General features: G+C 38.8%; 2 protein-coding genes across 3 annotated transcripts in view; one reads left to right on the plus strand and one right to left on the minus strand.

The window, feature by feature from the left end:
- thg1l (tRNA-histidine guanylyltransferase 1-like) overlaps nucleotides 1-25548 on the plus strand; it is a 427208-nt gene that overhangs the window by 82728 nt on the left and 318932 nt on the right. The gene's annotated exons all lie outside the window — the stretch shown is intronic.
- The window catches only part of rassf7a (Ras association domain family member 7a), a 27458-nt gene continuing 1947 nt past the window's right edge, over nucleotides 38-25548 (minus strand). The window contains exons 1-6 of one of the 2 annotated variants that reach the window (XM_060887323.1): nucleotides 16373-16766; nucleotides 6015-6193; nucleotides 4905-5731; nucleotides 2996-3170; nucleotides 2532-2618; nucleotides 38-296 (exon numbers count right to left, since the gene is read on the minus strand). In XM_060887323.1, the coding sequence (XP_060743306.1) occupies nucleotides 265-296; nucleotides 2532-2618; nucleotides 2996-3170; nucleotides 4905-5731; nucleotides 6015-6117 (1224 nt within the window). In that variant the 5' untranslated portion in view covers nucleotides 6118-6193; nucleotides 16373-16766 and the 3' untranslated portion in view covers nucleotides 38-264. Of the gene's footprint in view, nucleotides 297-2531; nucleotides 2619-2995; nucleotides 3171-4904; nucleotides 5732-6014; nucleotides 6194-16372; nucleotides 16767-25548 lie in introns of those variants that run through there. The other variant, XM_060887322.1, reaches the window with a different exon arrangement.

The following is a 25548-nucleotide window of genomic DNA, read 5'->3' on the forward strand; positions in this document are numbered from 1 at the left end:
AAAGGTATATAAACACAAAGCGCTGTCTTTATTAGACTTAAATACATAAACAAAAGTAATAGTTCTCTAGATAAATCTTTCTGGTAATATTTTACAGTAAATAAATGTTTTGGAATGTAACAAAATGTAAACGTACAGTCATATATACACCATATATATATATATATATATATTTGTTACATTGATGAGATGAGTAGGACCATTAGAGCAGTAACTGGTTAAATACCACAGGTTTAATAGGAGAGATTGTTGGCCCTTCAGGCTTTACCTCCATGATGACTCCCTGGATGCCAGGACTGTAAGACACACAAGAATATGATATGGAATGATGTGTGCAATGTGTGAGTTTGGAAGTTAGGAAAAATACATCCATGCACTAAGAGTTTTCCCTGTTAAACCAATGCCATTGAGAGACCTACAACCATACAGCAACCAGAAGGGAAAGGCACCCATACATCCAAAGGTTAGCCACTTTTTTTATAATGATAAAAAATAAAAGAAAAATTAGAATAATTTCCATCTTAGATTTTTTTTTTAAACATTTAAGCAGAATGGGATTTTCATTTAGCATGGTTATTATATCAGGCTTATAAGAACACAATGAGGAACAACCAGAGTTCAGTCCCTTGGATCAGCAAAAGAGAAGGCTTTGTATGGCACACACCTGTACTAGTGTACTTGTACACTAGTAACACACTTGTGAGTTCACTCTGATCATTTTCTCTAATGTATTTCCTCTTTCAGTGACCTTAAAAAGTCAGTTATTTCAGTGTTTTAGTATAATCGCTGTTTGGTGCTAAAGTGTAGATGTATTAATTTATGTTAACATATAAAGTAGTAGGCATTTGAATATTATTGGTCTCACTCATTAATTATGTGTAAAAGCAGGAAGAGAAATTCATACCAATGCTCTTTTTATTATTAGTTTTTTTTTTTTTTTTTTTTTTTAAAGAAATTGACCAAAAGCAATCATTTATTTAATTATTGGATCACTAAACAGTTCAACACTCGAGCTCATTCACACTCCTTTATCTCTGGACTAATACTGTATTAACTGTAAAACACAACATACAGTATTGGCAGGTCAGTATTTGAAATTATGATTAACATTATCATCAGGCACACTGTCTTGTTCTCGAGACAAGTGCTGTCAGTGGCTTAGTAATAAGAGAGTCATCCTGCCAAACAGTGGATCACACAGTCTGAATAATCAGTTAACCTACAGCTTGTTATTTCTCCAGTTTAACTCAATCACAAAACACAGACAAATACAGAGATAACCAATGAAACAGAACACAGACTCCAAACCAGCAGCAAAAAAAAGGCATACAAAATGAAGGAGAAAACAACAAAACACATTAAAGGAGCAAGTCTAAAAGGTGTAAGGACAAAACAATGAACACTTTAGTTTATTACAAGGACCAGAGCCATGAAAACACCTTCGAATAAGTTTTGTACTGTGTCCGCACAAACCCTGCACTCTATGAAAAGCCAATGACTTTGAGAAATGTGGTGACACAGCAGCTTAGTCAGTGATTAGCGATGACCTGAACCATCGTTTCACATGTAGCTTTTAAAGATGCTGCACGTATCAGGCTCTCACTCCCTTAAACTAAAGTGTTGAGAAGGACATATCAAGTCAACACTTTATTTGAAAGGCACCAGACAAGGACTCAACAACATTCCCAAAAATGGAATGTTGCATCAATGAAGCAATTTGACAGATGACAGATTAAATGATATGTCAACTAACCGCATTATGCATTAAAGCTCTTCTCCTCTAACTTAATAGATATGTTCACGCCCATCTCAGCATACGAGTAACAAAGACCAGCCCAGAGTTTCCTTAAAAAAACTTAAGAGCTTAAACTTTCTTAACCTGCTTTGAAGGTTTCTAATTCTACTGTTTGAGTTTCAAACATTTCATAAATGTATTTGCAGCTATTCCTTTTCAGCTCTATGATTTTTCATCATTACTATTGTAAATTCACAGAACCTACTTTTAAGATGATCTGCACAAAGAGAAGGAAGTTCATAGGAGGCATAGTGCATCAACTGCACTTTTCTCTCAAATACAAAGGCCAGAAATTATTCTTAATATACTTATCACACAGTGACTCTTTTTTCTAAGATGCAAGCATTTTAAAAATTAACCACGCTTAATTGTAAAACATGGATTTCCCCTAATAATAATGCAGTCTGTAGATACATTTGTACTTTCTTCAGTTGGCTATATCCATGCAGATGTCCTATACTGTACAAATACTGCATACTCAAGTATCTGAATATCATAATCCTAACTGCTATGCATGCTTGTCTTATAGATATGTATATTATAAGTATTTATACAGCCTTGTATGATGCCAGCCAGATAAGGTGTCAATCTGTTACACGCTTTATTAGAGCAGGGTTGGATCAGAAGGGGGCATCATGCAGGAACCTCCACCCAGAGAGCGCTGCTGCCACCAGGCATGGCTGAGAGGTGCCATGGCAGTAAAGGGTGGATGAGCAGCACACTCACACATACACACCCTCAGGGTTCAAGCTGGACACCAGGGGGTGCTGCAAGTTGCGGGGATGCCCCAGAAACTGCTTAGCTGTGGGCCGCTGTAGACAGTCTGTGAACAGTGGAAAATTGTTATTTTACAAAATTATCTGATGATGGAAGAGCAGTGTCTGCATAAACCAGCCAATAATTTGATTTAAACAGTGTAGTAAAAATTAACTAAATTAACCGTAGCATAGTTAATTATGGGATAAAATCCATAGAGTACTTCTTGATCACAATCTTAATTGGACATAAAATTTTGCTGGCTACAAGAACACCTGAATAATCTAATAAAGCTGAAATATATGCACATAAAAGCATATATACGTTCAAAAAGACTTTATAACCGGTCCTGCACATGGCATACATTGATGAGGATGAGGTCTTGTCTACATTGATCCTGCATTTGCATAAGACAGATATATATATGGTGTGTGTATACTGTACCACTGTCTATAGATGTGTCCTGCAATAGCTGAGCTAGCTCCTGTTGGTCCAGCTGCTGGTGGAGGTCGGTACGAGAGGAGTTCTGGGCTGGGAGCACTCCGGTCTGCTGGATGAACTGCTGCAGGTTACACTGCCTCAGCTCCTTATTCAGCTCATCCAACTGCTCCTGTTTAGCCTGGACACAAAAGAGGGACAAAGTTCCACAAATGCACTGTTTTCATAATTGTATAGAGCCAGACAATATCACATTACAAATCCAGCTGAAATGTATGAGGTTCACATTATTATATATTAAACAAGAGAGCCATTTAATCTATCATTTAGAGCTAATCCACCATTTGGAGCTACATATTCACTGGAAAATTAAATGGCTAGCTCATATCAAAATCTATTATAACATACAATAAAAAAAAAGAAAGAAAGGAGGATTATATTATTCTATCTAACCCACAAGAATGTTGCATTGTGGGTTCAAAAATCAGGGTAATATATCTAATGTGATATGTCTTCAGGTCTAATGTCATAAAAAGTCTTCCAAAAAATTTATGTCAGGATTTAGGGAATCTGGCATTTAATAGGTCCAGTTACCAACCAGGAGGTATTGTTATTAGCTTCCTTTATTAAATTTGTAGTAATTATACTTGGTAAATACACAGATTTAAGACATTATCACAATGTCCCACCGAATTTAGAATTGAGCTAATAAAAATGTACAAGTGTTTGCTCCCATAAATAAGATTTATATCTACCTATATCTTACCTGTTACCTTTATACCTAAATACCTGAAATAGTCCTTTTTAATTGTGATTATTTTTAGTATTAAACTGCTAGATAAAAACTCAGCACTCTGTGAACCTTTTTTTATGTGAAATTTATAAATTTAATAAACCTTATTTATGTGGTTTAAAAGCCTTTAGAGGCAGGAAGTCTAAAGAAGAACAACATTCTACGTGAACTGAAAGAATTAACACAATTTCTGTCTTCTTAGAAACAAGTAGATATTGTGTGGCTGAATGATATCAAAACATCAAACTGTCGTACAGTAAATTACCAAATCGGACACTGCATGTAAAGTAAACTTGACATGCTTATTGAAATCTTAATTGTGGTTGCAGTTGAATTTTGCACTATTTAATACCACTAGAGGTCGACATGCTTCATCTATCATCCCTAAATGTATGCTTTGTGGCTCTCGTAACAGCAATCCAGGAATTTGTTCCCTAAAGGTGCGTCTCTACACGTGCAGTCTGTGTTCCATTAGTGAAAAGACAACTTAAGAGACAGACACGTCAAAACGAACACTCGTCTATGTGAGAGACGATGACACCGGATGTTCTTTGAGGAAAAAAAAAAGAAGATAATTAGCATAGAGCTGCTGAAATGTCCCTCTCTGGAATTCTGTACTTGTTAGGGAATTCATTATCTAGAAAAATATTGATATTAATTATCAAGAAAAATTCCAGAGTCACTGCTATGCACAATAATTAATGGAGTTGGGGCAAGACCTGAGGTAATAAGGATGACTTCGGACTGCACTTCATTTTTCAATATTCAGTACACAGAAAGCTATTTTGGTCCCAACTACCAGCAATTTTTTAAAATGGTTTACTTTGGATTATCCATCAGTAATCTAAGCAATCAGAGCTTACTGTTGGCTAACAAGAGCAAGTGGTAATTTAAGCGCAGTCTTTTCTGTTTCTCTTCACAAAACACATTAGTAAATCAGAGTTAATGTAATTACATCTTTTTTATTAAACATTTGAACATGGCATACATATTGTGTGCATCATATTGATTTTAGTGACAAAACCATGCTGAGTTTGTATACAGGACATAACATTAGCTACTAAGCGTCCAACTGAGAAATAACAGTCAAAGCTAACAAAATATTATATCCTCTCTGCTCACCTGTAGCAGCGCTTCTGCTTTTCCCAGGGCTTTCTCTGTCTCCACCAGCTCAGACTCCAGCTGCTCCCCTTGTTTCTGCTGACTCTGGAGCTCCATTTGTACAGCGTCCATAGAGTCTTCTGGATGTTCCTGTGTGGACAGAGCTTCAGCATCAATCCTTTCCCTCTGAAGGTTCAGCTCAAGCTGTGTGGATTTTGTGGTGAGATTTTTCAGGCTGGTGCCACACTCGTCCAGCTTGGCATTTAAGTCAGCCAGCTGCTTCCTCATTGCACCCTCACGCTGCATCTCAGTCCTGAGCTCCTCCTCCCACTGCTCCTCATCTTCCAACAGTACATGCTCTGCAACAGCCAATTCCTCCTGCTGATCCCATGCCTCCGTCTCCTTCTCCAGGAGTTCTAGCTGGGCCTCCAGTGCCTTCAGTCGCTCCTGCTGCTCAAAAACTTGCCGGAACACTTCCTCTCTAGACAGACTGGGCTGATGGGAGGTGTGAGGCAATGGAGATGCTCTGGACTCAGGTGGGTTCTTGGTATTCGGAGACCTGCGGCTCAGTTTGGGTCGGGTGCGTGGGGAAGAAGAAGGGCCTAGGCTGAAGGTCAGGGATTTTCTGGGTGCGTTTCGTTTTGGGGGTTCTGTCTCAGGGGGTTTATGAAGAGAGAGAGTGCGCTCATGGCTACTGTTGGTGCTGGGGCCGGTGCGCCGAAGGTAGAACTGCACCTCATTACTGTGCTGTCCAAGTTTAGCCAGGGACTCCAGAGGACGCTCAGTAGCCAAAAGTTGACGCTCTGTGTCTCTCAGTCTCTGGATGAGTACGTAACGACCCGTCTGGCCTGTGGAAGGCAAAGGAAGTAGCGAGGCCACATGAAATCTTTTATGAAGTTTCAACTAACTCAACACTTACAGTAGGACAGTTTGCTAGTAAATAAATACAGGGGTGGACAAAACATAAATACAATAGCTAACCCAGTGGGCAAATGAACACTCCAATGAGCTGCCCTGTACCATGTTCCCGGAACAGATATAAACTGTCTGAATCTGTTACATGCGAATTAATCCACCTGCTTCACCAGAAATCTTTGTCTCATTGAAGTTGTGTGTGATGTCTAAACATACCTATGGCTTGAGCAAGAGCAATGACCACATCCTGACAGGACGTCTCCTCCGATAGACCACACACCACCCGCACCACACCGTCCACCCACACCTTGAGTTCCATTAGCGTGGCACCAGACCTCAGCTCAGCTGAGATCAGATCAGATAAGACACAACCAACACTGCATGACCCAGCAGTTCTGAAAAGAGACAAACATAACACAAATAAAGAAGGGTGCAAAAGCCGTTGAGATAAAATGTGAGGAATGGAAAGACAGAAGGGAATGTTCTCATTAACCACATTAATCAGCTTCAACTGAATGGATAGGACAAATGGCTACTCCAGTGGATAAACAAACTTCAAAAATGATCAATTGGCTCAAAAGCTTAATTTTGCTCTGATTAAAAATGCTGTTTGTTCTTTTCAATGTTCAAATCTGCTAGAACGTCAAACAAACACACTTCTGTTAAGAGAGAGAGAGAGAGAGAGAGAGAGAGAGAGAAGCCTCTCAACATGAACAGATTGCACAGCTTTAGTAGTTTGTAACATTGGGCTGGTTTGGCAGTACAGCAGGTAGCAAATGAGGCCCCAGGCAGAAGTTTAATGTGAGTGTGTGTTGATGGATGGTGGCTCTCTGCACATTTACAGCACTTGTTTGCAGACTTTGTAAACACGGTCAGAAAAGTCAAGACCAACCTCTTTTAATGGAACTAAACAATGCTTAATAAACAACTGCCAATTAAAATGAACAGCCATTCACAGAACAATAATTATGCTTGACAAAAAGGTTTTCAAATGAAGAATTGAAGGAACATCACAAAATATCTTTTTCTGTTCATTTAGTTCACAGTCATCACATACATGAAGCAAAAGTAGCAGTGAGGTACCAGGATTTACACAACATCCAAAAGGAGGAAACCCGTGGAATGCTGTGACTGCATCCTTCATCACTCCTTTATGCGGATGATGATAAAATTCCCAGAAACATTTGGACTGTTTGTTGCAGGAGTCATCTGACATTCTGAATAAACACCCTTTGTGGGATGAGGATCAAAGAGCTCTTTGGCAACATGGACCAAAAACAGAGACAAGATAGTTTGGGACCATTGCTGAGCATCTGCTTCTACCAGCTTGTTTTGTTTTAGCCTAGTGCTTAATCTTGACTTGTTCACAAGCTCTCGAACCGTTCCTGGCACACGCTGTTAGCAGTGCACAATGATTTGACATAATCCAAGGGTACCCACACAAGTACTTTCATTTAATCAAACTCCCTGTACATTCCTCCCATTGCAATTAGTTTTAGTCACTGTTATTTGAAAGCATTGCAGTCATGATTTGGAGCTCTGTACTTGAGGCTTAGAGTTTTAACTGCTGATGCCTTCATTTATCATTTCTTTACTTGGCTGGACCCCCATCATCCTCCATAAGCTGGCAGTGGAATGCTGTAGTACAGGACTGTGTGAGACTAAAACAAATCTTCTTTTGTCTTTGCCGCTCGGACAGGCATGAGCACTAAATCAAGCTCAAGGCCTGAGGATGCAGTTCTTTACACAGCATGATGGTTACTAAAGCTTCCAAGCTCCAAAACAAATATAAAGTGGAACTGATGTGTCACTTGGTAAATATGGGCAAATCCATGCAAATGTCAATGATATGATAATAAAAATCAAAGTTGTGTGCACAGGATACAGTAATTCAACAATAATATTTCAACTCACAATGAGAAATTCTCCTCAGTCACACACACACACACACACACACACACACACACACACACACACACACACACACACAAGCTGACTAAAGCATTTTTTCCCCCTCATCTTCTTCAGTACTGGAAATGAAAATGCAAATTTCAGCACATCAACTATTAGTCTATAAAAAGTTAAATAAGGTCTAACCATCTATCCAAAGAAACTCACAGTTCAGTTACACTAGGTGCTTTGGTAAATGATTATGTATGCAATCCTTGAGATCTCTCAGTTATTGATCACAGCTCAGACGTTAAAGTACTGCTTTGATCTTATGGGCTCAGCACAGCTCCTCAGTCCAGTTACATATGTTCCAGCCCACAGAGTCAAGAAATGCAGACAGACGCACCCAAGATCAGCCCTCCCTCTTATCCTCTGCTCTCCCTGAGCCTCCTCTAAATTCATGATTATAGGACATCATTTCTCTCTCTCTCTTTTAATTAATCCCTGACCTTCCGTCTCGCTCTAAATTCTCATCTCAGAATCAGTTATTGAGAAATTATTCATATGGAAAAAGATCTGCAGCCCTGGTTGTGAGAATCTATCTAGGGTTTTGATGTGACGACAGTGTCAGGGTTATGTGCATCAGTTGTCAGAAAATACTGCTGTTCAGTAGTGTCATTCATCAGCACATGTTTTCATGGAACAAAATACATTTCAAAAGTCAGAAAACACCAGTTCAGCATTTACAGAAACATTAGCCCGAATACAAATAACCAGTATGCCGTAATGGAGGCAAACAACTATTCAAGTTTATACTTATAACAGCTCCACATTTTTAGCACGAATAATCAGCACTCTATCATAATTTACCAAGCATCCGTATTGGATGCTTGAACAGTTTAGATGACTGTACCCAGTTGCATGAAGATTAGAATATCCTAATGGTTTCCAAAGTTTCAAAGCCCAGGAGCCTCATTTATGGCTTTATTTTTAGTGGCAGTGAGTATATGGAGGAAACTCTCTACCACCTGTTCAACAAATATTAATCTTCTGAAGGCATCTATACATGTTAAATTCCATCAAGATGCTGATTGAGATGATTGATAAAATATTGGCTATTTGTCAGATAATAGCTGATGTCTCCTTGCTTTGTTCACCTGTCAAGGTGTTGCACAGTTGTGGGGCAGCACACTCACTGCCCAACTTAGCTTCTCTAGAGTTATTGCACCTAGTGGTCAAAAATTAGAACTACACCAAGTGCTTGTAGAGTCCCATTGGGGCTGGAAACACAGTCCCATGCTCAGAGAAGGAGCAGAGGACTTGACAGGCAACAAAAGGCTTGGTATTTTGTGCTCTAAACAAGCTGCTAGACTGTATGCTAGATGACCGTGTGTCATTAACTCTCAACTGCATTTTAATGCATTACTCTAAAAAGTCATTAGACTGTGGCCTGCAGCAGACATTAAGTCTGATAGCCTCTCTACTTTATTATTATTGAGGCAATGTCTTTATTAATGTCGTCCGGCCCCGTGCTCATTTATGACTCGGTTGCTAAGCAAGGTCTGAGTAAGCACCAATGGGCAGTGCCAGTCAGGGCGTATAGTGCAGGGCAATAATGTTTACTGTTCAAGTACGATTAATACCATTTGTCATCCTGTGCGTTCCGATGGTGTTCTGCTGAAATACACACAATGACTAAAGCTCAATTCAGAAGGATTAGTACTACATGGAGATCTTTCGTAATCTCCTACAGGGTCCACTCAGGCAGTTTACTTTGTCTGGACTGGCATTGTCAGTGCTTTTCATCCTCCACCCCCGAGAAAATTCCAGCCTAAATTACCTACTGCTTTTCTGTCAACTTAAGGGTGGTCTGATAATTTCAGTCCTGACAGGATGGAGGACAGGAGTCTCTGATTTCACAAACAGATGTTGCCTCTTGTGTTTCCACTCTCAGTGTGCATGCATCCAGATTTCACTTCAGAAAATCACATCACCAAAAGATTCTTTTGAACAGTTTCCCAAAAATGTAATGCGCTGCATTATTGTGTCTCTTTACTCTCCTCACTTGGGAGTTCATTCACTGACAGGAAAAAAAAAAAAACATTAGGAAGAGTGGATTATTATTAATTCATAATGTTATCATATCACCATGTTTAACACAAATATCCAAGGGAAAGCTGATGGAACCAGCTGGATGCAAGACTGTCACAGAAGAAGCCTATGCAAATATATCTCACCATGATAAAATAACATGATCTGAATAAGGCTAATGTATAAATCACAGATGAATACAAGATTAAGAAACACACAAGTTTAATGTATAAAAATGATCAAAGATGAGCAGAAAGTCCCACACGTATGCATGTTCAATGTTTGCTATCTGTAACTCAACTGCACTAAGTAATCCACCTCCTCTTACAATCAGCCAACAGAACAGCTGTACAACTACAGAGTGCACACCAACAATAACAGCTCATGCTTCCTGTGTATTGATAAGCCGCTGACAAACGTATCCTGAACATGCCCCAAATTACAAAAGAAATCATTATAATCTTTCACAAATTACCCAGGGTGCAGCTGAGTCGGATGAATTTCCTATGACGTGTTCCAAGATTTCCTTCTTTATTTTTTTAAGTATTAAAGTTACCAGACAGAAGCAGAAACATTATAGTACATGATAGCGTCACCTGCTATGATCATCTATGGGCGAACAGTGAGCAAGAACATTATGAAGAAATGACTGAGGCTCTAATGGTGGGTGTCCATTTTTGTTCATTGCATGTATAATGTTGAAGTCATATGATGCAAACACATACAGCTTGTTCATTAGGGACAGCTGTTTGGCTGCATCTAAAAAAAAAAGGCATGGTTAACATAATAGCGTATTTCACAGTACATTCGTTTTGTAAATATTAAAACAAATGTGTTTTTCTCATGAACAAATTAATTCTTAGGAAATTCACTGAGCTGAAACAAAGAGAGCGCAACAGAGAAAGGATCTGTGCACCTTCATGTTCAGTTCCAGTATACAAACTGAATCATTAAACAACCTGCTTAGATTGAAAGTTATTAGGGGAAATGTAATATTAACAAAGTATATTTATACGCAAAGGTACATAAGCAGTATTTATACATAATATTTAAACATTAAATCTGAAAACGTTATATGTTTCAGTTATCTGTGATTATAGGAACCTGGCAAGTCTTCAAACAGAAGAATCTTGAGTGGACACTAGAGCTGATTTTAATGAGGTCAAACCTGCTCGCTGAGGATGAGGAGAAAAATCTTTGCCTTTGCTCCAGGGACCAACAAACACAATCACACACACGCAATAATTGTTGCTTGTGCTTGTGAAGCACTCTTAGTAGGTGTCCTGTGTGGTAATTGCATCCTGGGTTTCTGACTCAAAGTACCTTTTAGTGGTGCAGATAACAATCTAGACTGGCCTACATTACAGGGACTGTAGAGACAACCGAGACGGCTCGTTCTCTCTACTCAATTTAGGGAAGTGTGCTAGCCTGTTGAAGTCTAGGGAGTTCTGTTTAATGCATTTCAAATACAATTTGCAACCATGCAATTCAACAACATGTAACTGTAGCAAACAATATTTTGTCTTTCTAAACTTAAATAAAACTAATTAATAAAATGTGAGACTTTCTGCAGGACAAAAAAACAAACAAACAAACAAAGAAAAAACGTTCTACCAGATTATTTTCATGACCAACTTATTACACTTGTTTTATTCAAGAAAAGCTGTCTTCAGCTGCCAAGCATACACTATTTCTGGACTGTTTTGTTTTATTGTGAGTTAGAGATGTGAGAGAGAGAGAGAGAGAGAGAGAGAGAGAGAGACTCTGCATTAATGGGCTTGGATAGGCTTGGTTCATTAGTTATTTACGCTCTTTTTTCCCCCTCCATGTCTGCCATTTTTAATTATTTAGAAATGTTTACCACACTTGTGTATAATGTTGCTGGCTGCTCCAAATTTATGTAAATGATCCACATCAAGGCTTGTGGCAAAATAGACAGGGCTTACTGGGAAAATAAGCAGCTTGGAGCTTAGGCCCATATGCTCATTTGGAAACAGAGAAAGTGAAAGGTTAGGAAAATATTTTACTTTACAGTGAATATTTTTAAGAATGACCATGTGGGTGAAATCATATTTGGAAATATAGTTATGGATAGGAAAATGTTGACTGGTTTGTCAGAAGTGGACAGAAGCTAAAGATTCATCTAAAATAGACTAAAAGACATGCGCCTACAAAATACTGTACTGCTTACTCACTCTCTATGCCTTGAGGTGTTCCCTGTGTTATGTAGGTTATTTAAAAATAATAATAAAAAAAAATCTTCCAGGCCTTGGCACTAGAGTACACAAGGAATGCATATGGAGCGTAAAGTTCCTGGTGCCACACCTGATCGAATACCACACACTTTAAATCCATAGAGTAGAAAAACATGGATTCATTCATGTCTAAACAAAATTCCAGCAGGAAAGTGCACAGCAAAACACCACATTCCAGGAGTAGGAGCTTAAAGACATGCATGCATTCCAGACATCCCACAGCCTGTCCTATTCCACAAAACGCCTCTTAAACATGCACAAGGGATGAAAAACTGAAATACACCCAGTTTTCTCTCTTTTTACATGTCTGATCATGACTTCCTCTGGTATAGAACATATAGGAGTACAGCTGAATGATTTTGCTTTTTTTCACCTATACTTTATAAGAATGCAAAACATTAACAGCTACCAAAGTAGTAATTAGTCTGTTAGAGCTGGAAATTCAAGTTGCTGCAAGCTGCACAGGAAACCAGTGGGACAGACTGGAACATCAGTCAAGTGCACTAGGCTACGGCCTTTACGTGCTTGAGGGGTTCACAAAGGAGAATATTTGCGGTGGAGAAGGGTGAAGAGCCAGATTCAGCACACTCATTACAAGAAATTCAATAAAGGATTAGTCTGAGATCTCAGAGGCAGGGGAGGTGCTGCCATTTGGATTTACAGCTCTGTTCCTGATTTCCTGATGTACCTACTGGAGTAAGGTCATATATTTACTTCGGGATCCCAGCAGCCAGGGATTTTTTTCACAGCCAATACATTTCTGCACAAGGGAAGTGCAGATAAAAGTGAGCTATCTTGCTGCCATTGAGACGAGCCCAATCAAAATGTGAGAAAAACAGTACTTTTCCACACTTTGGTACTGAACTGTATAGTTACTAATCAGAATTTAGAACTGACTGTATTAGTAATGTCAAGTAGTCATGGTTGAGTGTCGGTTTTGAGTTGATTGATATAGGAGATATATAAATATAGAGTGGTCTTATTATTCTTACCATAATGCTTGTAGAAGCAGTAAACACTCAAATAAAGGCAGGGTCAGGCTGTGATCTCTGTTCAAAAATCACAGTAAAACTCCCGAATCGTGAGTGTCTGTGAGCTTATGTATGTGGAAGAGGGTGGATAGAGCATCTCAAGCACCATGAACATCTTGGATGTTTTCACATGTTTTAGAGGATGCAAGTGTTAGCCTTAACCCTAATTGTGAATTGAGAAGGTGTGGAATTAAAAACAAAAATAAATGTAAAACCCATGAATAAGCCACTAAGATTTAGAGATTTAGCATTTACTGTACAGTTTAACTGGAAATGCACAACGTAGCCAGACAGACAGAACTCTGGTTTTCCTTCACTGTTCTCAGTTGAATGTCTCAGTTACTTGGTGAACAGCACAGCAGTCTTCAGTAGTGTCTATGTCCTAAATGTTATAATTTATTTTAAAATTATTATTTTTAGTACTGTCTGCCAACACCTTGTTTGTTGTGTCCTTGCCTGATAGATAGACGGACAGATAGATACATTTGTACCATGCTGTGCTTCACCGTAGAATAGTGGTAATAGGGATACAGAAGAAATTCAAACTCTGTGCTATATTTTATCCACACACACACACAGACACACACACACACACACACACTCTCTCTCTCTCTCTCTCTCTCTCAGGTTCAACCAGAGAATGAGAGCCAGGAGACAGGAGATGAAACTCTAAAGCCAAATGTTGTACGTACGACCAGCATAAAGTGATCACCACAAAGTCACAGGCTTACAAAATCATCAATCACTTTCAGTAAACTGTGACATTGTGGGTTGAGGAGAGCCAGACTCAAAATGTAACTGCTATTGCTTATCTAAGCAAAAACAATCAGAGCATATCTCTAGCTCTGCAGTTACAATCAGTCTTCACACTGGAGACCGGAACAGATGACAATCAGAAGCATTTTAAGAAAACCAGTTTGTCAGTGGTTTCCCTGAGTGTGGAGACAGAGATGCAGGGCTTTAATTTACAAATGAAATGTGATTAAGTTTGCATATTAGTTCTAAGAATTAAAAAAAAAAAAAAAAAAAAAACGAAGAAAACTTGGCTCTGGCACCGATTTTCACCACTGTTCCTGTGCGAGTATGAGTGTGAGTGTGTGTGAGAAAGAGAGAGAGAGAGAGAGAGAGAGAGAGAGAGAGAGAGAGAGAGAGAGAGAGAGAGAGAGACAGAGACAGAGACAGAGAGAGAGACAGAGAGAGAGAGAGAGAGAGAGAGAGAGAGAGACAGAGAGAGTGTGAGACAGAGAGAGAATGAGAGATAAAGAGACGGAGAGAGAGGGAGACAGAGAGACAGAGAGAGAGAAAGAGTGAGAGACAGAGAGAGATTGTGGACAGGTGAAAGCCCAGCACTCTCAACCCTCTGCTTGTCCTTTTAGGATGAACAGATTCACTACCCAGCAAAGACATGCTGTCCACACTGATTACTCATCCTTCTTTTTCTCTCCTTGACCAATAGCAGGCCTATATCCAAGGGCATGCTCTGTTCTGGCAGAAATCAATGAATGCTCACACACTTCATGACAGTTAGTGTGAAGGAAGGCCTCCCCATGGGCTGTGTGCTCTTCAAAATTTAATAAAGCATAAGGGGACATTTTTCCTGTCTCACACTGCTGTACCTCTTCAATGACCATTGGAGCAGCAGGGACGCTGCCATTGCCTCAGGCCAGGGTGGCACACGTCCAGCAAATTTCCTTCAACAGTACAAAGGTTTTCACCAAAAGGATTCTGACCTGTAATGGGTTTATACTGTACTGTTTGGAAAAGTTCCTCACTTTCATGCATGTTGCTTTTCACACACTGCCAGATCTGTCAATGGTGTGTGAATGTTTAGAGAATCAGAGTGAGGATGACAAGTCGTGAGCACACAAAGAAACAAAGAATGAGATCAAGAGAAGATGACAGAGGAAAGGGAAAAATACAATAAATGAAAACAGCTATTTGTAATATCAACTCTGTTAAAACCACATGTACTGTTTTTTTCTGCTGAGCATTCATGCCTATAATAGTTAAGAGTGTTGCCTAAGAGTTCTTCAATATTTTTCCAATTCAGTCAAAGTCACTCACTAGACATTAAAGCTCAGTGCAATTAAAACATACTTGGTTTAAATATTTATGAAAATATTCTACAAAGTCTCGTAAAAACAGCTGTTTTGGAAAAAAATGACTCCTTTTACCATTAAGAAAAATTACTAGTGCGGTCAGGACTCTGTAGCACAAAGTAAACCACATGATTAGATTTGTAACCACATTGCTTACATTTCCATTTAGAGTGTAATGATACTAATTACTATTTTAAAAATTAATAATAATATCTTTAATTAGTACTTATTACTGCCTTTAGACATCCAGAGTAAACAAGTTGAACATGCTGTCTTCAATGCTACAGCCAAGCTTAGGGAGTAAAGCCTCTACTATTCTCTCACGGTCAGAGGAAAGTCTGAATTTATTCTTTAGCTCAGACAGAAGTTTTGCTTGTTCTCCTGTTCACCATCATAAAGGCTGAAGATAGAATGGAGTCTGCAGGTCACCCCTGTCGTTCTCAGCTCACTTCAGATCCCAGTAGTGAAGAGACCCGTCTCCACCAGGCTACTCATAAGAAATCCCTGCAGTACCAACCACAGAATTCTGCTCGTGGCCTCATCTGTCTGTTTCAGGTCTGCAAGTGCAGATCAGTCAAATGTCCAAAAGACTTGATTTTGATTTACTCTGAAGGCTGCTATAGCATGTAATTCCTTAACAGCATGTCAAAACAGGCATTTGGTTGACAAAATGACTTGGTAGACGAAGTTGCCCTTAAATAAGTTCATACGTGTCAAAACTTTAAAGTTTAATGGCAACAGATTGTCTAATTCGAAAGAGCTCAAAATATATAGATTTTGAATGTTGCATAAGAAAACTAGCATACAATGAAGGTGTGAAAAATCATTCATAACCCAGTCCTAGTTCTAGTCCTAGTTAGCTGGCACACACACACACATGCACACACGTGCACACACACACGCAGCAAGCAGAGATGAGATTAGAAGTGAACTGAAAATAAACAAAGTTCAGGGATGACCTGACTGGCATCCATTATCTGTGAGTTTACCTTGATAAGCCAAAGGTTGGGCAAGGATTGTGACAATTACGATCAGTCTTTGCGCTTCGTCACATGAACTCTTTCAGATGTTCATCTCGTAGTCAGGTGTGTGAAAACAAACAGGCTCGGTGTGGAGCCAGTTATAACACTAACAACAGGTTGATAAAGCTACAGATTCTGACATGACAAACTGTAAAAACACACTCACACACTTAAGCTGTCTCTTACCTTTTAAAATAAAGAGATTTTCTTTTCCTTTTTTTTTCTTTTTTTCTTTTTACAAATCTTCCACAGATGTCTGCATAGAGGAATGAAGGTAGGATGGAGTGAAGATTCAAATCCTACAAACGTGTCTGCTAGAACCGCTAACAGTTGTTTGGAAGGCTTGTTAAGAATGAAGCCCCTCTGTGTGTCCTCAAGACGCCTCTTTCAGATTGCACTTCCCACTCACATCTAAAGCTGTTGATTCTTTCTCTCCCTATCTGTGCCTCAATAAGCTCTGCTGACGATGCAGGTCCCTCCCTCTCTCCAGGTAGTAGGAGTGTCTTATTTCCATTTGCCTGGTTTCTGGGTCCTTCAAATACTTTTTCCTCTCGCTCATTAACTCTCCCTCTTCCTCATTAACACGTATGCAAAAAAAAAAATAAACGCTGGGGTAGAGGGAGGGAGGAAGGGAGGGAGAGAGGGAGGGAGGGGAGAGTATTGTCATGATACAACATACACAGCTGACTGTGGGAGTTTTTTGTGGAGGCTTTACTCTGGATGTTTGTTTCATGTGCTTAACTGACTATGCATTTTCTATCTCTCGCTCTCTCTCTCTCGCTCTCGGTCTCTCCTTTTTATCCTCTCAGATGGATCTCTTTTTCTGTGTATTTTTGCTTTTCAGACTGAGTGAAATGACAATATGATATTTATATTGTGGTATATTACCATTATGATACACTGTGCATAATTAGGTGCACTAATAGTTTTACTTTCCCATTTTCCTCTACTAAATTTAACTGAATTTATTTTCCTCCTTAAATTCCAGTTTAAAACAGCGCCTTGCTGACATCATGTTCACAAAATCTCTGCAAAACGAAATATTTTGTCTCAGGTCCAAATGCGACAACAGATATAACATTCGGTCTGTGCGTCGGTGTGTGTATATCTGTCGGTGTGTGTGTGTGTGTGTGTGTGTGTGTATGTGTCTGTCCCTCTCGCTCTCTGTCTCTCTGTCCCGCTGTCTCTCGGTCTCTGTCTCGGGTATCTATGGTAATAGTTCTCCATACATATGCTAATTCCTGACTACAATTTGGGTTCGGCCCAATGACTCTGAGAAAGGAGTGTATACAGAAACAGAAACCTGACAGACTATGTGGTTTTAAAACAAGATGCCATAACAATGTACACAAATCACAACATCATACACAAGGACAGGACAGTTACATGGCTGTAAACATTTGGCACACACACACACTTTGAGACAGAAGTGATCGTTGGGAATGAGCCATTAGAACGAACCTAGACCTGTTTCCCATTAGCACCTCTTTCTCATTCTGTACACCCCAATAAATAAATAAATAAGACACACACACACACACACACACACACACACACACACACACACACACACACACACACACACACACACACTATCACTGATGCCTTTTCTTCCAGTTTTGCCTCTACATATGAAGTCTAGCTGATCTAAAACACGTTCATATTCCACTGTTCACATGAGTACATCAGTTCACAATAGAAACAGGAACAGAACAATGAAAATGGCATTTGGTCATTTTTTGGAGTCATTTAAGTTTAAGGCTTTAGCCATTTCCTCTGATTTTTTTCTCCTACTATTAATAATTAAGTATTCAGTAAAGACACAAAATTGACTTCACATTGTGAAAGTGTGATTTGCAGTGCAGAAATAATGTATTCATAAGCTAACAAGGTCTGCAAACAAGCATGCTCTGTGTAACAGCTAGAAATCGCCAACAGATATTTAAAGGACATTTAACATATATTAGTTAACATATTCAAGTTCCTAGTTTATCCCTGGTCAAATTTCACAGTTGCCTCCCAGCATTCCTTGGAGTCAAGGATTTAGTCTCTCCTCCCCTACCGATACACCCGAAGACCCCCGCCAACCACTGCAGGGAAAAGACTACAACTCTACTCTGTGTGATTTAAAAATACCACATAATTCGGCAAGTTTCAATCAAACCACTTCACTAAAAGTCGACCTTTCCTTGAAACTGAATGAACCTTAAAAAGAGAACCGTTGTCCTAAAGACCATGACATTTTGTACATTTAATACTGAAGTGTAGAAAATATAACTATGCTGTAATATTGTTTCTCATTCAAGTTTCATACAGAAAACTAAATATTGAATGAAAAATTACATACGCAATGAAATGATTACAATTTGAAATATACCTCAAAAATAATGCATACTTATATAATACTTCAATTCATGTGCATTTTCCCAATTTCTTTTACATATAATTGTACTTTACTGTACTGTAATAGAAACAAGGTAATAACGCTTGTTTCCGTACTTCATCTGCCATCAAAGTTTAGTTTTCTTAATTTCCTCTGATCTCTCTCATCAGCAAGGTGTTTCCACAGTTCCACAACACTGCTGCTCACTGGATGTTCTTGGTTTTTCACACCTTGTGTAAACTCTAGATACTGTCGTGTGTGAAAATCCCAGATCAGCAATTTCTTAAATACTGATCAGGCACCAACAACAAGGCCATGGTAAAGGTGACTGAAAACACACTTTCCCCCCAAGCTGGTGTATGAAGTGAAGAATAAATGTATTGATATGAATTTGCATGAGTTTATGCATTACAATGCTGGCACGTGATTGGCTGATTGGATAACTGCATGAACAGAGATATCAACCTACAGTTTATTGTCAGTCTGTCAATATAATTGTTGTTAGAAATATTTCTTTTCAATAATAAATACATACATATTGCAACTATCATTTTAACTTCTCTTTCTTTTTGTTCCTGTGCTGTAAATGGTATTAGTGTGCTCGTCCTTTTCCATCACAATTACAACTAAACAGAAAGAAACATTAAACATAATACAGCTATATGCATTTATAAGGGTTCCTAGAGCAGCCTAACACAGAAGGCCAATTTTGACAACACAGAAGGCCAATTTTGACAAAGACCACCCTGCTCCAAACCAACTGGAGCAGAGTAATGAAGCTTGAGGCAATGCTATTTCAAAAACAAGCCACCATATTTCACAAAGTTCATTTCACCTACTTTGTGCACAAAGAACATAATGGCAGGGTGAACAGGAACCCTGTAAAGCTTTTCTGATATCACTGCAACTGACAGGTTTGCAGAACAAGACTATATCCATGTGCCATAGAAATGGAAATGATATCCATGCAGTGGCAGTTGAAGCAGGTGTCATATAAGGGGAGCTTTGATAAAACCTACATGTTTAAACCTGACCACAAATTTTAGAAAATGTCTCTGGGCGACAAACAGGCAGGATTTCTACTGCGTGCACAGGTGTGCATTAAAAAAGCCACGCCAGAGCTCCCCTGTCATCTGCTATGTAGGCCAACAGCCTAAAAACCTTCATTTAAAAACAGAAATAAAAATAAATAAACACTCAACAACCACTTGAGCAAAACAAGGTTGTAAAATTGTTTAGTATTGACATTACAATTAGCCTAGCACGTAAGTTATGTGTCCTGCTAAAATTCCATACAATCTAGGCAACATATTTTAAGTGTGTAAATAAATCTGAGCTCAAGACTCAAAAATCCCAAACTGCTAGGCTTAAGGATGAGCGCAGATCGAGCTTCGAAGCATTCCCTCGTTTATCGACTTCACTTTTACAGCAGCGTGAGGAAAAGAAGAAAACAAGGTAGCGATGTGTGATTGCTGTTTATGCCCTGAGCAGATAATTTTAGCTTCACACTGTCATTATGGTCACAAATGATAGCACTACTGTGTAATGTTAAATTATACTGTGTGTTCGTTCAGAAAAGTGTGCACTTTTCATTTTGCTTCCAAAACAAAAACACAGTGATAATATAAACCCTGACTAAGCCTTAACAATGAAAGTTCAAAATTTCCTCTCTTGGCAAGAAGAGCAGACAGTCTTTTTAAAGCACAACTGCAGACGACATTTCACTTAGGGAATGTTATGTGGCATTTCTTTATACGCTAAGCAGATGAATCGCCTGAAATTTCTGGAAGAAGACAAATTGCTCTACAATGTAAGATTAAAAAGAAGGTAAAAACTTCATAGGGGTTATACTTGAAATATTTTGTACTAGTAACATAATAAAGTGGTGGTAAAAATGAAAGCAAATTTAGTTATTGTTACTGGAAATGAGCATAAGGACAGCTGGAATGTGTTGGTGGCCAGTCACGGTCAGACAGTTTTCATTCTTCTCAGTAGTGCAGTGGCACGGGTCAAACCAAGGGCAAGAAAAGATGAAAAGAAGAGCAAGGCGAGAGACAGCAAACACAAAACATTCACAGCTCTCAAACTGTCATCCTGATATATGCGCACACAAACGGACACACACACGGACACATCATCCAAACATTAGACAGGATGCAAAGAAAAGTAAAACAATCCATTTTCTCAAATCAAATTTTTTTTTACTCAGTCGGTAAAAATTCTAAGGCACAAACATAACAAATTGGGCCACATCTTATACATGAATCCGAAAAAAAAAAAAAAAACTAAACAGGTCCAGTAAAGTACCTGACAAAAACAACTTGCAACTCTGGTCTGGATTAGCTGAGTCAGACAGAGAACAGAATTTTGTCCCATGTTATTTATCTCCTGACCAAATTCGGTTTCTAGATAAAGAGACACACTGGATGTGAAATGAGTCAGAGATTCATGTTGGTAGATTGTATGTGTCTGTCTACATAATAAAAAATATTCTCTGTCATAGAAATGAGGAAGTGTGTCATAGAAATCTGTCCTGTCAGGTACATGAAGTCTAGGGGTCATGAGGAACAAAAAGCAATGGAAACCAAACTTCAAAAAGATAATACTCTTCATCACCACCCCCACCAACCCCCTTAACACAAACCCGGTCTCTATCTTTTCAGGTTTTTTTTTTTTTTTTTTTTTTTTTTTACATGAACAGAGACTTTTTTTCCTTCACTCAAGCTCAAACAGACACAGCAGATATCCTGGGAGAACAATGACTCTTTCAAAAGCCTTCACGTTCACCCTAACCTCCATCAAAGCTCTATGTTGACAGACACACAGCACTGACTAAAGCACAGCTTACCTTAACCATTGCCAATTTTTTTGTTAGAAATTGGGTGCTTTTAAGGTTGTAAACTAAATCCAAGGCATGCATTATGAATACAATAAATTGAATAAAATGTTTACTGGAAGAGAGTCTTAGAGTGGGGTTTAGAGGGAGAAATTAATGATGAAATTGGTCTATGAACGAATGTCGGTCTAAGTGATGGCTTGTGGGTGGACTTGTGAAAGAGACGGTCCTTAAGGGCCATGAGACCTCAGGCACACTGCAGGCAGGAAATACAGGACTCAGCCAAAGATAACATCATCCTTTTATTAACATCTTGTTTATGATCAATCAGCACTGGCTTTGGTTCCTGGCTCACAGCCAAATATTCACTTTTTAACCGAGATCCTGTCTTGGTTTAATTCTGAGCTACTTAAAGCTTAGCTTAGAGAATTGGAAATATTAAAATGCCCATGTCTGTGGCATTTTCTGCATATTTTCTTCATCTAAAATACTTAGTGTTATTGGTTTTCTCAAAGGAAAATTAGGGGATTTTATTGCTATTTTTGTACAGCTAAGCCACAATTTTAGGTTGATCAAGGACATTAAAGTAAGAACCTGTATGATATTCTTGTCTTCTCATTCTCATATCTCTTTAATAAAAAACAGCTTAGCAAACATCCATGGCTAGAAAAACAGCTTAGAAATGCATTCATGAGCAGAATAGTGTTGGTATAGAAGTGAGCTTTATCGTTCTGGGTGACCAGCTAAACCAGCAATGGATCAGCAATAACCAGCATCATAGGATTCATGCTTGTCTAAGCTGATTAAATCAGCAGAAGAAACACAAAACCTACTAGAACTGTGGGAAAATATGGTTCCTTTTTCTGAGCGATCATGGTAAACACCGCAGTTAAAAATTCAGTAGAAAGTCGTTTGTGTTGTTTGTGCGTGTGCACTGTTCAGGTCTGCAGGTAGTAAATAAACTTTCTAAAGATAAATCACACTATCGGTCTGGTCCAAAGAATCCGCAGGGGCTAAAAAAATCTCTAACAGTCTATTTAAACCTAAATGCTGCTTTTTGTTCTGTCTCCATTCCACAGACGCTAAAATCACAGCTCCATGTTGTGCACCAACATAGAAAATGAACAGTTGTCTCTGCTGGTGAGAACGCAGGATGGATTACATTTGGTCATTCATGCAAGCAAGTTGGGATTTGGTTTTCAAAATCGTCTTCACATCTGAAGCATTGTTGTGTTCTGCATATGTAAAAACTATTAGTACTTGGCCCTATGCACTGCACTAAATCAATCATTTCAACAAGTACCATAAAACTAAACAGCCAAACATTTTCCTACTTTCTTCTACCCTTCTGGCTGCGAAACAGCAAGTTGGAGTTGCACCAAAAGTTGCAGGAAACAATAAAGTTTTTTTCATACTGCTTAGAAACTGAGAGGGAAAAGTTTGAGGGAAAATGCATACAGCATGTAAAGCAAAAAAAAAAAACAGAACATAGTAGCATTTAACATCTCAACAAGATACCTTGGTTACACCTTAGGAAAATCCAAGTGAAGCGTCTTCAGTAAACACTCTGTATAACATTTGTCAGAATTGTTTTGCACTTTTTGAAGAAAATTCTGCTTGTTTTAGTTACCACAGTGACAGTCACGGGGATTTTCCCTTATCCTTACTATGACCAAGGGTGTTTTGAAGAGCTTGGTAAGAAATAATCAAAAACCTTTTTAAAAACACTCGAGCCTCCGGACACTATAGGGCACAAACCTAAATACAAGAGGTTTGCATTCAGTACTAAAGATCTACTTACCTCTATTAACTCCGTAGAAGTCTAAACATTTGAGTGATGAAACAAATCAGCTTAGTGGTGAATCTTTAGGTAAAGCGTCGAGCCAGATATAAAAAAAAAAAAAAAGTAAGGGCTTGGGGGTGCAGTGAGGTGGTGCTGCTATGGTCTGTTACCCAGGGGACCGATGCACTTTCAAAGACACTGGCCAATGATAAACAGTGCCAATTGTTGAGACAAAAAGTCACATGACAGCAGGGCTGCTGTTCATGCTGCACAAAAAAAAAAAAAAAACTTGAAGGGGGTGAGGAATGCAGGCCTGAGATAGTTACAAAAGAAACTTGAGTGAAGCAGGCTGCCATGCCAAGCCCCTAACTTTATTGTCTTCTGTCCCTCTGTTTAGGGGCCTTTCCAACACGTGGGGTCTCCATGTTTGCCTCAATCCCAAAGAACTGGTTTTGCCTTCCTGTTTACAGGAACATTTCCACCTTGCATTAATTTTCCAGGCTAGACACTTCAAAAACACACTGATATGTAAAGCCTTTAAGACAATTGGGTAGATTTTAGTTTTGCAGACTCAATGCAAAAAAACAGGGAGTGAATCTGTTTAACAGCTGTGTGCTAGCGGTGTAGCCAGAGCTAGAATTCTGTACACAGCAAAAAAAAAAAGTTTACCACCATGTAAACAAAACACTGATATTCATGTAAAAGTAGGTGCAGATAGGTATTATAATCTAATCTTTAACATTATAACAGAACATAACATTAATATTAAGCAGAACATAATGTGGGAAGTCCTCTGGCTTGTAGACTTTTCTGAGTTGGGGATGTTCCCACAGCTGCCAGTGGTTTTAATGCTCCTTACAAATGTTGTAAATCCAACCAGAATTTATTAGTAGTTATATTGAAGTGTTTAGTGCCTTTCCAAGACATTATCACAAATTTCTCAGGCTAGCATTCCTTGATTAAAGAAAAAAAATTAACTGATGGCTAGTTAGCATGACAAGTGTTTAGTGTTTAAAATGCTGTGGATGAATGTTTACCTGGAAAAATATAACAAAAAGTATATAAATGGCTAAACACAAAAACGTGTACAAATCGTGTGCCATTGCCTTGTGAGAAATTTCAGTATTCTCAGCTAATTAAATGTAAGCCTGATTCCCTCTTTTCTAACAAAATACCTGGCATTAATTCTAGTCAGTCAGGTCCAACACCTAAAAACGCCTTCTTTCTGTAAATACCATTTACTCAGCAGTTTTGCAAAAAGTTAAATTTTAGGGCAAATACACACTTATATAACTGCTTCAGGACAAACTGTGTGCAGTATAAGTGTAATCTTATCTATATTCTAAGTCACGTAATAGCTTATGTATTTAATATAATATAATAATAGCTAACTGAAAAATTCTGTAACAAGTGTATAATTCTTTTAAGTGCATACGTGTCATTTTTAAAAACAGTGATATGCAACAAACACAGGAAAAAAACGGAGTACAAAAAATACTACAATCGCTCTGTGGGAACTGGGTGTAGATTTCAGAAAGGACACGTGTCATCATCCAAGTCGAACGAAGGGTGCTGCAGGATTGAAGAAAGGGGTCACCCAAATGGACTGATGCCAAGTTCACAGAGTACAGTATACTGTGTGTGTGTGTGTGTGGGTGTGTGGGGTGTGTGTGTGTAAGCATGAGAGAGAGAGAGAGAGAGAGAGAGAGAGAGAGAGATTGTGAAGGGGACGTCTGTAAATAAGTATGTGCTATCTCCAGCTGGTACACAAGCGTTTTTGTTCTCATTCTACGTGGCCTCTGGACAAATGGCTCAATGTGAAGGACTTCCAACAAATGTAAGGGAGAAAAATACTATTTCATTTAAACCTCCACATTACATTCTCTTGACAAAACCAAATAAACATAAACAGGTTTATAATAATTCAGTGTAAGGTGATGTATAACATAGCACTGCTGAATTCTCCATTCTGACTGATTAATTTTCTCTGAAAACAAGTCTGATGCTGGCTGAAGTACATGTCACAGGTTTATATTAATGCGTTCACTCTATTTAGATTACTCTCACTCACTCATTTTCTACCGCTTATCCGAACTACCTCGGGTCACGGGGAGCCTGTGTCAGGCGTCATTGGGCATCAAGGCAGGATACACCCTGGACGGAGTGCCAACCCATCACAGGGCACACACACGGAGGCGGGAAACGAACCCCCAACCCTGGAGGTTTGAGGCAAACGTGCTAACCACTAAGCCACCATGCCCCCACATTTAGATTACATTACTAATAAACTCAGTAACAAGTGGTTTAAAGACTGATCCACATACAGACAGAAAAACATCACATTTCCAAAATGAGCTTAT

This window comes from Tachysurus vachellii, chromosome 14 (assembly GCF_030014155.1).
Source record: "Tachysurus vachellii isolate PV-2020 chromosome 14, HZAU_Pvac_v1, whole genome shotgun sequence".
NCBI lineage: Eukaryota > Metazoa > Chordata > Actinopteri > Siluriformes > Bagridae > Tachysurus > Tachysurus vachellii.